General features: G+C 41.9%; 1 protein-coding gene across 7 annotated transcripts in view; it reads left to right on the top strand.

Moving 5' to 3' along the window:
- pcloa (piccolo presynaptic cytomatrix protein a) overlaps positions 1-13,171 on the top strand; it is a 57,144-nt gene that overhangs the window by 24,581 nt on the left and 19,392 nt on the right. For 6 of the 7 annotated variants that reach the window (XM_081603995.1, XM_017302719.2, XM_008400622.3 and 3 more), the window contains 7 exons: positions 64-4,141; positions 4,448-5,982; positions 6,544-8,611; positions 9,868-9,915; positions 10,425-10,507; positions 11,627-11,702; positions 13,044-13,169. In XM_081603995.1, the coding sequence (XP_081460121.1) occupies positions 64-4,141; positions 4,448-5,982; positions 6,544-8,611; positions 9,868-9,915; positions 10,425-10,507; positions 11,627-11,702; positions 13,044-13,169 (8,014 nt within the window). The remainder of the gene's footprint in view (positions 1-63; positions 4,142-4,447; positions 5,983-6,543; positions 8,612-9,867; positions 9,916-10,424; positions 10,508-11,626; positions 11,703-13,043; positions 13,170-13,171) is intronic. The other variant, XM_017302720.2, reaches the window with a different exon arrangement.

Below are 13,171 nucleotides of genomic sequence, written 5' to 3'. Positions count from 1 at the left end.
GCTAAAAATTTTTGAAAAAGATTTACTGCCAGAAGTAACAATGAATTTCTTTCTATTTACCAGATCAAACAAGAGGAGACCTTGAAACAGCCTGAGGTGAAAGAAGCTAAAGAAGACAATCTCACAAGCCCATCAGACCTGGCAAAACTAGAAAGCTCTATGCTTCCCATTCTAGAGGCCCAGGTAGAGACAGAGCAGGAGGAGAAACAGACCGATACTTTAAAGACCAGACGCAAATTGGAGGTTCTTTCTCTCTCGCCTGATTCGCCCAGTTCAGAAGAGGATAAAAACCTTTCAGAGAAGAATGCCAAAAGTACTGGAAAGAAAAAGCTTCTTGTGCCAATTGATGTCAAGGCAGATTCCCTGGACGACAGCAGCGAAAGTTATGGAAAAGAAAGCCCGATGTCCGGAGATGATGAGGAGTTTATCAGGAAACAGATCATAGAAATGAGTGAGAATGAGGACGCCTCTCCATCGGACGAAGAAAGCTTAGTCAGGCGAAAGATTAGAGATGACGGGAAGAAGCCAAATGAGGAGAAGAAAGAAGAGAAAAGCATATCAGGAAAAACAAGACGGCTAACTAAGAAAACTACTATTAGTCCCGATGATGATGATGTTCAGGAATTCACAGTGTCAGCCGACAAATCTGATTTTGTCAAAGAGGATGAGAAAGAGCAAAAAGAAGAGAAAGATCAAAGAATTTCTGCACCTCGCAAGTTACAATCTTTTGAGCTGAATGTAATCAGCAACCCTATATGTATACCTAGTGCAGATGGAGAGCCTGAAATAGAAAGTCTAACAGACTCTCCAGATGATCGGTCTCGGGGTGAAGGGTCATCTAGCCTACATGCATCTAGCTTCACTCCCGGAACATCGCCGACGTCTCTTTCATCCATGGATGAGGATAGCGACAGCAGCCCAAGTCATGTTCGTACCGGTGAGGGTAAACAGCACAGAAAAGCGAAGCACCGACAAACTGGGCAAATGCTACCAACTATTGAAGACTCATCAGAAGAGGAAGAGTTAAGGGAGGAGGAAGAACTTCTCAGGGAGCAAGAAAAGCAAAAGGGCTCAGGAAAAAAGTCCAAGAAAGACAAGGATGAGATTCGGGCCCAAAGAAGGCGAGAGCATACAAAGACACCTCCGAGCAACCTTTCTCCAATTGAAGATGCCTCACCAACTGAGGAACAGAGACAGGAAGCCGAAATGGAGGAGATCAGACGGTCGTCCTGCTCCGATTTTTCCCCCAGTATTGAATCAGATCCTGAAGGATTTGAGATCCATGCTGCAAAAATAGCAGAAGTGCAAAAAACGTATCGGCTGCCTATATCTGTATCTCTTCACTCCCCAACAGATGATCAAAACACTGATAAATCTCAGCAGAAAGCTCTCAAATCTGCTGATGAGGCCTATGAAGAAATCATGCTAAAGGCGAAATCTCCGACAGTCGACATGGGTGAAATTCAAGCAGAAAAGGAAACAGTATATGGCGGCATGCTTATCGAAGACTATGTTTATCCATCTCTTCTCGATAATTCTTTTGATCGGGAAGAGACGGAGAAAATGTCTGTTCCTGTTGAACCCAAAAAACTGAGATCGCCCGATGAAGTTTATGAGGACATGATCAAGAAGAGAAAGGAATTCATGCAGCTAGAACAGGAATATGAAAATATAAAGCCAAAAAATGAAGCCCCTAATCCAAAAATTGTGTTTCAACCAGCTGAGAGTACCTTCCCACAAAGCGGCACGGTGACATTAGGCAAAGATGGGAAGCCACTGTTAGATGCCGAAGCAGCCTACGAGGAGTTGATGAAAAGAGTTCTAACTCCAGGAACGAGCCCAACTCAACCTGAGCCAGAAATGGAAAGTACTTCATCAAAAAAGGTTCTTCACCCTATTCCAGACTTAAAGGTAACACAATGCTCTTCTGGAGAGTTATCCTCTGATGATGAAACTACAGTTAAAAAGGAACAGGCGGTGACGGGAACATCAGATATAACATCAGAAAAGCAATCTGAACATGTAAAAGAAGTATCTGAGGTTTCCCCTTCAACCACGACAGAACAGACAGAACAGCAGCCTGACAATGAAGCCTCTACTTCTCGGGCTGAACTTGTGGACCTTTCTACTACTGTTCCGAGATCATCAGCTTCTGTGATTGCTAATGTGTCACCGCTACCAACAGTCCCCCAGTACACACCTAGTATATCTACTGTAGTGTCAACAGCTCCCCCTGTCCCTCCTAAGCCAAATATTTTGCGCCGGGCTAATTCTCAGGAAAAAGGAGAAGAACCTGTTGCGCCACCCCAGCCTCCTCCCACTCCACCGAAACCCACAGTTTTTCCCAGGAAAGCCCCAGTTCCGCTTCCACCTCAGGCTTCAGCACCTGTGAAAAAATCTGAGCCGGTGACTATGACTTCACCCCAAGGATCGCCTGTTAGACAAGTTGTTACTCCAACGTACAAACCTCATATTCCACCTCCTGTTCCTCCAAAGCCAGCTATTCATGGGATTATGGACAGTCACAGACCAGCACATGGTGTCAAACCACCAATTGCACCAAAGCCTGGTTCACAGCCAGCTTCACCTGCTCATGCCCCTCTTCCGACAAGACCTACAGTACTTCCCACTGGTCCAAATGACTCAGTCCTTAATTTGAGCCCTTCTGCAGAGGGCAAGACATTTCAACCTTCACCAAAGTCTCCTTCTTCCCCAAGATATGCCAGCAATCTTCGTGACACGTATGTAGTCATCACACTGCCATCCCAGCCTAGCTCTCCAGTTGACAATGTCACAACTCAAGCCCCCTCCGGTCCTGGACCGGCATCTCCCTCAAAGCAGGGTCAGCATGAGGGTTATTATCAACCACAGCCTCAACACCCATATCCAAAGCAAATTCAACAACAACCAACCCCTTCTCCTCAGACAACCAGAGTGCCTCTGGCGTATACACGTGTCACAGAGTCTATTGAAAAACAAGAGATTTGTAGCCCAGAGAAACATGTTTCTAGTTCTTGTCACATAATTGAGGCCATATCTGCTTCAGCACAGCCATCTGTTATGCCTAACCTCATATCGCAAGTGGTTACTACGGAAGTTCAAAGAACTACTGTCTCCGTTGTTCATGAAAGACCACCACCGCCAGAACCAGCTCCAAGAGCAACTGGTATTCCAATGTCAATGGAGAAACCTAAGCCTCAAATACTAGCACAAACTGAAACGACCTCTCTTCCCTCTGAGGTGGTAGATCTTAGAACTGTTAAGGTTGATTCAGATTCAAACATGAATGGCGTTGATCTGTCCACCGCTCCAGATTCAAGACGTCAGTCTTTTGTGAGTGATGTCAGTCGCCACACCAGTGCAGTGCAATCACCTGTGGTCAATCTCAGCACTGAATCCTCCACTGTTTCAATAATGACCGACAGCATCACTATTGTGACTTGTTCTGCCACAATACAGCAATGTGACAACATAGAAGTTTCTCAAGTCTCGTCCGTGCCCCTTCAGTTGACAAAAAATAAGGCTTTTGAACCCGTTTCTCAAATTATATATCGACCAGTTGAGTCTCAGCCCTCCACTCTTGCAACAGCAGAAATCCCAATTAACCTTTCGGTTGGATCGAATACAGGTGCAGCAGGTGTCCAAGCCATCCCAGTCACTGCTTCAGTCCCTCCTGTGGCAACCTGTGTTGCCAACGGATTAACTACAGGAAGAACTACAGTGGCAGGAGCTGTTGATCTTAGTACCTCAAAACCTTTCAATACTTTGGTATCGGTTGATGTGACATCTGCAGACGTGGTTACAACCGTAATCGCAGACGATGGCAAACCAGTGGATCTAACAGCAGGGAAGAGAGCTGTGTGCTGTGATGTTGTGTACAAGCTGCCATTTGCAGGAAGTTGTGCGACTCAGCAGCCTACCACGCCTCTGCCTGAGGATCGTTTCGGATACCGTGACGACCATTATCAATTTGACCGAACACCTTATGGCATGAGAGGGTTTGGTGGAATTAAGCCCTCCATGTCGGACACCAATCTTGCAGAAGCTGGGTTATTCATGTACAAGAGTAAGAACAGTTATAATTTCAGTGTCACAACAGAGGGAGCAGTAGATCTGACCTCAGCGAAGATATCAGATGCAGGTCAGTGCAGTGACATTGCGGATCTGTCACTTAAATGTCACTTTGAACTGCCTCTACTTATTCATGGCTAATGTGGACTTTTCATTTCTTTTGTTTTATTTTGCATGGATTTTATTGTTTTTCATTCAACATAAATTTTTTGCATGTGCCTGTTTTGCTTCTTCCACCTCTATGTAGAATTGTTTTATTTTTATTTTTATTTTTTTATCTTGGCAGCATTTTTTTTATTTGCTGAAGGCATGGCTTGATTCATAATGAATTGTCTAAAAAAGCATGGACTAAAAATATATTTTTGACTTTTGACAGGTGAAGCTGTTGACTACTCCAAGAAAGGCAGTTATGCAGGAATGACAATCCCCCCATATTCCCATTCAAGTGCCACAAGCGCTGTCAGTTCACTCTTTGGGACAAGTAGTGTTTTAAGGTCATCAAATGGAGTGGTCTATTCATCTGTTGCAGCGCCAGTCCCATCAACATATGCAATTACTACTCAACCAGGATCCATATTTAGTACAGCTTATAATACCTTTTCAGGTATGCACACAAGTGACACTATGCCTTCTTTGTCCAATCTCCAGAATTTACCACTTACAAGATCCCAAAGTTTTCTCTCTACCATTTCCACAACAGAAGAACAAGGAGATGCTCCTCTTAACCTGGAGATCTCAAAGGGAGGTGTTGCTGCTGTCAATGGTACAGCTACAGCAGCGGCATCTTTATCCCTTGACACATATACAGATGCATCCCTGGAGGCAATAGCCGCTTCACTGGAAGCTCTCTCGTCCCCCATGGTTCCTGGAGATGGCCAGTATCAGGCAGAGCGAGAGAGGCTAGAAATGGAAAAGCTGAAGCAGCAACGCTTAGCTGAGGAATTGGAATGGGAGCGGCAGAATATCCAGCGATTCCGTGAACAAGAACAGGTCCTAGTACAGAAGGAATTAGAAGAGTTGCAAGCCATGAAGCAGCAGATCCTGGCTCAGCAGGAGGAGGAAAGACAGGCTCATCTGATGATGCAAAAAGAAACATATGCTCAACAACAGCAGCAACTTGAGCAAATACAAAGACTCCAAGAACAACTGCGACTACAGTTAGAAGAGCAAAAGCTTCGTCAGATGTATCCAGGTGCAGACATTCCAGGACATGGCGTACAGGAGGCCATTGTCCTAGGGCCTGATGGCACAGTGCTTTCTCGAAAAATTACAGATAGCGGATGTCAGACAGATGAGGAGGACGAAGTATTAAGCAAAGCTTACACAGCAGGAAGAAAAAAGAAAAGTGTCAAAAAGAGTGTTGATAGCTGCGTCCAGACTGATGATGAGGACCAAGAGGAATGGGAGGCCCAGAGAAGTCGACAAAGCCGTCCCCGTACTGCTAGAGGTGATAGGGGTGGGGGATCAGAAATGTCTATTCAAGCCCACACTGAAATTTCTATACAAACTGACGTGGATGGGAATATTCGAATGGACACGAGAATGGAGGTGTCAGACTCAGAAAGGACCTCACCGAAGAAACGTCCTACTCCCTTAGAAATAGCCCAGTCTGCCAACCTAAAACCAGAATTTTCTTCCCTTCAAGCGCATCCTAAATCCCCTAAAGTACTCTATTCTCCTGTATCACCATGTATATCACCTAGCAAATCCCTTGAATTTGTGTCCTATGATAAGTCCCTAGGTGATACCAGCCCACAAAAGCTAAGGGAAAGCATTGACCCATCAAAATCCTCTCCAGCAAGTCCTCGGGGACACAAAACCATGCAGCGATCGATGTCTGACCCAAAACCCATGAGTCCAACAGGAGAAGAAAGGGCAACATCTGGTACGCAGTATGGTGAAGGCCATCCGGTGAGTACTACATTATCCTGCACCACTGTGACAAATGTCAGACACTTGCACAAAGGTAAAGAAATGTATTTTGTCAATTGTCAGAAAATGAGCAGGATGTTGCTGGTGTTGTTTTTTTTTCCTCATTTGCTTTGTAATGAGTAAAATGGATTTAAGTATATCTAAGGAAAACATTTTTCTGTCGCAGCAAATTTTATGAAAAGATATGAAAAAAATTCTCCCTCAGCAAGTTACCAGTGAGAATTCCATACCTTCATTAATTGTTGTTTAAAATAAGCTGAACATGCAGAAAGAAATTAGGACTCTCAGGTTTTAAGAAAGATAAATAACTACTTTGTTGGACTGTAGAGTACACATTAACGTTTTGTGACTTTTATGGGAATAAACGCAGAAACAGCAAAAATGGTGATACACAAATACCATCACTTACCCAAGGAAGCAATACAGGCCAGAGATATCTCTGCCTTTACATACTAGACACTATAAATGTTATCAGATATTCAAACATGTTTGGGTGTTAAGGTTTTTAATTTAATCATGTCACCATTTTATTTGCTATAGGGAAAAGGATCAGGTGGCACACCCACGGGGACGCAAAAGAAGGTGAAAAGGACTCTTCCCAATCCCCCCTCTGAAGAAGAGTCAACAACAAGTGGACAGACGGCATACACCACGAACTCAGCTCGCCGAAGGATGTGTCGAAATTCAAACATGGCACGTGCCAAGATCTTACAAGACATTGATCGGGAGCTGGATCTGGTTGAGCGAGAGTCTTCCAAGCTCCGCAAAAGACAGGCAGAGCTCGACGAAGAGGAGAAAGAGATTGATGCTAAGCTGAGGTATTTGGAGATGGGGATCAATCGCAGAAAAGATGCACTTTTAAAGGAAAGGGAGAAAAGAGAAAGGGCCTACTTACAGAGTGTCGCAGAGGATAGAGATTACATGTCAGACAGTGAGGTTAGTAACATCCGAGAGACTAGGAGTGTCCAAGACGGTGGTGAAGATGAGGACATTGAGGATCATCTTCTTGAGCGCCCCAGAACAGCTCCTCACTCAGAACTTGATGATTTTGCTCCTCCCCAAACCAAGCATGAGTATGGAAAATACTCTCAGTACCAATATCCTCAAAGCCAATACCAGCAGTCAATCTATCAGACTCCACAGTCCTACCAATCTCACTCCATCTACTCCTCTGTTCCTTCACTCACCACTGCCCAGCAGCAGAGTTATCAGCAGATGCTTTTGTTGCAGCAGAAAGCGGCAAGGCAAGCAGCTCTCCTGTCTGAGCTCGATGCGACTAAATACGATGTCATTAGTCGTCAGCCTGATCCCACGTCGTCAGCTTATCTTGGTGTCAAATATGACAAATACGGTAACCATCTAGACCTGAGAGCCCTGGAGGTGGGAAGCATAGCAGGTAGCCCAATGTCAGCTGTTTCTGATTCCTACTACACAGAGGTGGAACACCACACACCTCGGAGCTACATGCTGCTGGAAGATGCTGCAGAGTTAGCTAAGACCTCCACAGGTCTGTCTTCGTCGTATAGTCTAGCCGAGAGGGAACTGGCTAAGGCAGAGAAGCTTTTGCGTAGAAGTGCTGCAGATCTTGGGTCTACTGACTATCTGGGCTCCACCTCTAGGCTCCATGCTTTTGGAAAGACTCCTGATGAAGAGGATACAATGGAGGAACCCTATGAATTAAAACTCCTGAAGCAGCAGCTCAAGCAGGAGTTTAGACGAAGTACAGGTGGCACAGAAAGCTTAGAACAACTGACGGGTCTCTCCCAAAACTACTATACTCCAAGCACTGGTGTCTCTAGTTATTCCCAAAGACACTATCCAAAGTCAGACAAATACAGCATCAGTCGACTTACTCTTGAGAAGCAGGCGGCAAAACAACTTCCAGCATCAGTGTTGTACCAAAAGCACAAAACTCCAATACTAGATCCTAAAATCTCCTCCAAGTATTCCTCTATAACAGACAGCAGGGGTTTGGAAACTGATTATAACTATTTGGGCTCTACCAGTGCATCGCCCAGATCCAGCAGGCTGCTGCAGGATGAAATTACATTTGGCCTTCGAAAGAATATTGCAGAGCAACAAAAGTATCTTGGGTCTACCTTGGGAGCCAATTTAGCTGGATCCCTAAATTTGGGCCAGAGCTTGGGCTTGGACTCTGCTTATCCTAGTGGTAGTCGGTCAAGACCCTCATCCAGACCTACTTCGTGCTATGGCCTGGACTTGTCAATGAAAAGGGACCTTTCGAGTTCTTCACTGAGGCTTAAAGGAGACGGAGAGTCATCTGGAGATGGTCCAAGTTATCAAACCCCCTCTGGTCGCACCAAGCCCACCAGCCTTCCAATTGTGCAAAGCGGTCGTGGACGAATTCCTATCGTGGCACAGAACTCGGAGGAAGAGAGTCCGTTAAGCCCTGTTGGTCAACCAATGGGCATGGCTCGTGCGTCAGCTGGGCCCCTGCCTCCTATTTCAGCTGACTCGAGGGACCAATTTGGTTCCTGCATGTCCCTACAAGATTCCCAGCAGCAGCAACATATACGAGAAGAGCCAACAAGGGGTAGGAGTTATGTGCTGCTGGATGATCTTCAGGGCACAATGTCAGATAGTGAAGGTAAAAAACAAACTTGTAAGACTGCATCTCTTTCCGTTTTAAGTGTTTTGTGAATAATAGTTTGTGGGTGAGATCTGCATTGAACGGTAGCATGCATGACATCAATATTTAGCTTGTGATTAGTATTAAATGTGCATGCTTCTATATTTTTGTTCTTCTATTCAACATTTACTTTGTCGTGCATCTTGTTTTCAGTACCTGTCCATAACTGTTGTCTGTAGGTTCAGATCTGAGGTGTATGCATGTCTTTGTCTGTCATGCTGACTTTGCTTGCATATATATTGTAGCATTTCTCTTTACATTCACTGTATAGTCTCATCTTTTTCTGTTTGCATGACAATCTAATTTGTAGAAATTCCTCCCATCAAATATAATGTAACAGTTTCTAAATTTATCTGTGACGTTTTATGGTCGAGGGCACTCTGATAACACGACACAAAAAAAAACATAAGATGCTGTTATCACAGAATGAAATGCATTACATTTGATGGAAAACATTTATTTCTGCATAATAAATTCAAATCTTAAACTTGCATGTCTTTTATGCTTGTCTTTTGAAATGTGTGTATTGCATGTCATTTATCATTTTGTCTTTCGTGGGTTATACTTGTGTTTCTAATCGAGATTTACATGTGTACACATACCTCTATGTTTAGTTTGTTGTAAAGTTCAACACTTTAAGTCAAATGGAGAAAATATGCAATGAGTTTTCAGCTAAAAAAAAATGGTTGCCAGGGCTAATTGTTGTCATTTAGGCTACAAAAAAATTACTTAAAAAATAACCTGTCCCCCGGATTACTGAACAACTAGAATTTGGATACAAATAATAGTTGCCTTGCACTTAATGTGTTTTTTTTCCATTTTAATGGAAAAAAGATATTGTCAGTTTTCCTTGTTCAGGGACCTAGTAAGATTGTCTTACTAGGTCGAGCCAGGCATAACATTGTGTTATGGACCCACCTGGCCATGCTCCATTTCCTCATCAGCTTTTAACTTGGGAGATTTTATTGTTTTTGTTTGTTGTCTTGCTGACAACAAACATGATGCACCTCTCCCACTAAAATATCAATACCCCCCATTTTCTGTTTTGACTTTAACATATAGACCTTTATTTTTACATTACTTACAAAAAAAAATAAAAAATAAGCAAAAGAAAAAAAGTCAGTTTAAAGTTCTGAACAATTGTTTTCATTCTGTCTGGTAAATATAGCAATTGCCAAGATTTTGCAATGTAAACCAATTTCCCTTAATTGCAGCCCTATGTGATTCCATGATGGCATTGAACAGAGACGATGCAACTGATGGTAGAGTATTAGTTCAGTTCTACAGTTATCTATGAGCTAACATACTAACCTGAACCACAAGTGCAGTGTGCCTCTCGATGGAATTAGGACTAAATGTTGGGGGAAATGAGTGCAGATTCTGCTTAAAAGCAGTTTGAAGCAGATTTTGTTGCAAATGTAATAAAATATGTTTTGAATAAAACCGCTTGCTTTCAGTTGAGGAAAATTGATATTCATATCTACAACACCCAACATTTACATTCCTGGAGGATTTTATTGCCCTTTACTATTCGATCATGCACACTTCAGTAACCCTGTCTAAGTCATCCACAAACTGCGTCACTTTTCTGCTTATTTCACATCAATGTTCCTTTTGCCATTCGGTTTGTACATCACCAATACGTTTTCATCTTTTATAATTAGCTGTGTCCTTATAAGCATGACATCACATTTAGATACACTTGAGCCCATCCTGTTTTGTAAGATGCAAACGGTCTGACTCCGAATGAGTTTGAATTCTGTCCCTAAAGCCTATCACCTCAGGCGAGACGAGACCGACTGGTTTGACAAGCCGAGGGATGGACGGCCAGAGAACGGGCAAGAAAAGAGACAGGTGACATATGAAAATATCAGTTCATACAAATGCAAGTCAATAAGTTTGAATATGACTGATAAGAAATTTGGAATAGACTCGACATGTTATAAGTGTTAACCTGAATTTCAATGATCGTGGCTTGCAGCTAATAAAAAATAAAAATTCAGCTTTCAGAAAATTAAAATGATGCATTAGACCAAAAAGAAGATCTCTGTGTCCTGTGCGGCATGTGTATTCAGTACTTAAAATCCTCCTTAGTGTTCGGGAGCCTCAGGTTGTTTTAATAACAGACTTTGTGAAGAGAGTCTCGTGTCTCTCTTCACAATGCCCCAAAGATTATCTCTGGCATTTAGGTCAGGAAAGTTTCCTGACCGATCAAGCGGATTGATGCCGTGGTCATTGTACTTTTGTCAGTGCGGGCAGGTACCATATCTTGCTGGAAGCAGAAATCAGCATCTCCGCGAAGCTCGTCCACTTCAGTGTGATGCGGACAAGGCTCTAAAGTTTCCTTATAGACAGCAGTGTGACTTTAGAGCTCACAAAACTCAGTGGACCAAGACCAGAGGACACGGCTCCCCACATTCTTTACTGGACTGCCAGCATTTTTTAAATTTATGTGGCCACCTTGTGAATGAAATCATTTCAGGCATTTGCTTTTTCCAAGAATTAAGTGTAATCTTAAATTTAGACCTAAACTTTAAAACAAATTCTGCATTGAAACTGTCTTTTATTGGTTTTATGTAATATTTAAGCTTTCTCTGAAACAGAATTTGTTTGTTTTTTTGTAAGTTTTTCCATCACATTTTGACTTAAATTGTGTTCAGTCAACAAAAGCTCTGCGCTACCTATCTTTTGAAGTGATCAAGCTTAGAAATATATAATTATTAATAAATAAATTATTTTAAGAACTAACTAGAACCAAATGATTTTGTTTTTCTTATATTTATAAAAACAAATGAAGGTGGGTGTAGTGCTACTTGTTTACTGAAATGACCGTGAAGTGGTATAAAATGCTCAAATATTCTATGAACAAAGACGCCGATGCAGTAACTCACACCCAGTGACACAAATAAATACCTTACATGTAATGTGAGTGCAGAATATTAGTTACATATTTTCCTTTTGTATGCACAACAGGGGAAAGGTCCCTACTATCCATTCCCTCACCTCAGGGTCAAACTACAGAGGGATCTCAAAGACCGCAGTGTCGCAGGTAAAGTAACACAGGTTTAATAAAGTTAAATGCAGTTATGTGAAACACTATGTGAATTCACAAAGCTAATCACGTATCAACCATACAGATATTGTACTGCATTTAGCTTTCTATGTTGGTTTTATTTAAAATCTTCATGTTAATATGATGATTTAAAGAGCATGACTGATGAGTGTCATGCATTTTATTTACCCTATACTGAAATCCCATCACAAGACTCCTTCAGGCTCAAAGATGGCAGACGTGTTTTTGATCTTGCTCGTCTTCACAGTGAGCTTGCCTTTCTCAAAAAATAAAAATAAAAAAGCATGTCCCTCACATTCTATCTGACAGAAATAAACAAACAGCCCACGAGGAATTAATTTCTTTAAAAAAGAGTGATCAGGATTATCATCAATCGTTTTGTTCTGCCTTCAATTACCATATCAAATTGTTTGACGATATTAAGTGACTGTGGTTCTGATTCTGTATTGAACGGAAGGGATGACTGATGGTATTTGTGTGCTGCATGTGGAACCATTGAGCAAAGGAGGAAATCGGTAACTTAATGTGATGAAATCCACATAGCGAAACTGGTTCTAGACAAAGGATTGGAAATGTTCACAGGTTCACAGTTACTCCTGAAATACAATTTTAACACTTCCTGTAAATGGGGAGGAGACATATTTTTCTGCCCTAAGCATTCTTTTATGAAAGTTTAGTTAGGTAGAGTTTTTTAAACCCCATCACTTTCAAATAGAGCCACCGTGCTTCTTACACACTGGTAACATAAAATACAGCAGATCTCAAAAGGGCACGCACGTTTGATAAAACAGGAAACTTCTGCGATGTAAAATAACTAGGCTATGATGAATCATTTCCTTTGTCAAAGTAATATTTTCGCTTTCTGATTCAACTGAAAAGAAAAACGACCTGAATAAGAAAGCACATCATTACAACCAATACTTTGGTAAAGTACGTTTTGATTTGCTTTTTTTTGCTTTCAGGACACCACACTTTTATTTGGAAATAATTGCTTTTTCTACATTGCAAAGGTTTTCCCAAATTTATCAGACTGTAGGGATAATCTTACCCAAAAGCTCCTCAGGTGACATCATAGCATTTTTATTAATTTTTTTGATTTAGGTCAGGACTCCAGTTATGCCATTTCACAAGTTTTTTTTTTTTGGGGGGGGGAAACCCTTTTTTTTATTATTTTAATGCATACTGTGATTCCAAGGCAATATATATATATATATATTTTAATCGATTTTCATGTATTACTTTCCTATTGAAAAATCACACAAATATGATCATAATATCAATAACAATATTTATGTGTTTTTTTTTTTTCCTATACAGGAAATGGTTTGGGTATCCGTGTAGTTGGAGGAAAAGAGGTTCCAGGTGGGAACGGAGACATTGGAGCGTATGTTGCCAAAGTCCTACCTGGCGGAGCTGCAGAACAAACAGGAAAAATTCTTGAAGGT

The sequence above is a fragment of the Poecilia reticulata genome, chromosome 23 (genome assembly GCF_904066995.2).
Source record: "Poecilia reticulata chromosome 23, P_reticulata-male-v2, whole genome shotgun sequence".
NCBI lineage: Eukaryota > Metazoa > Chordata > Actinopteri > Cyprinodontiformes > Poeciliidae > Poecilia > Poecilia reticulata.
The sequence above is the reverse complement of the archived record's forward strand: the minus strand, read 5'-3'. Positions and strand labels throughout refer to the sequence as shown.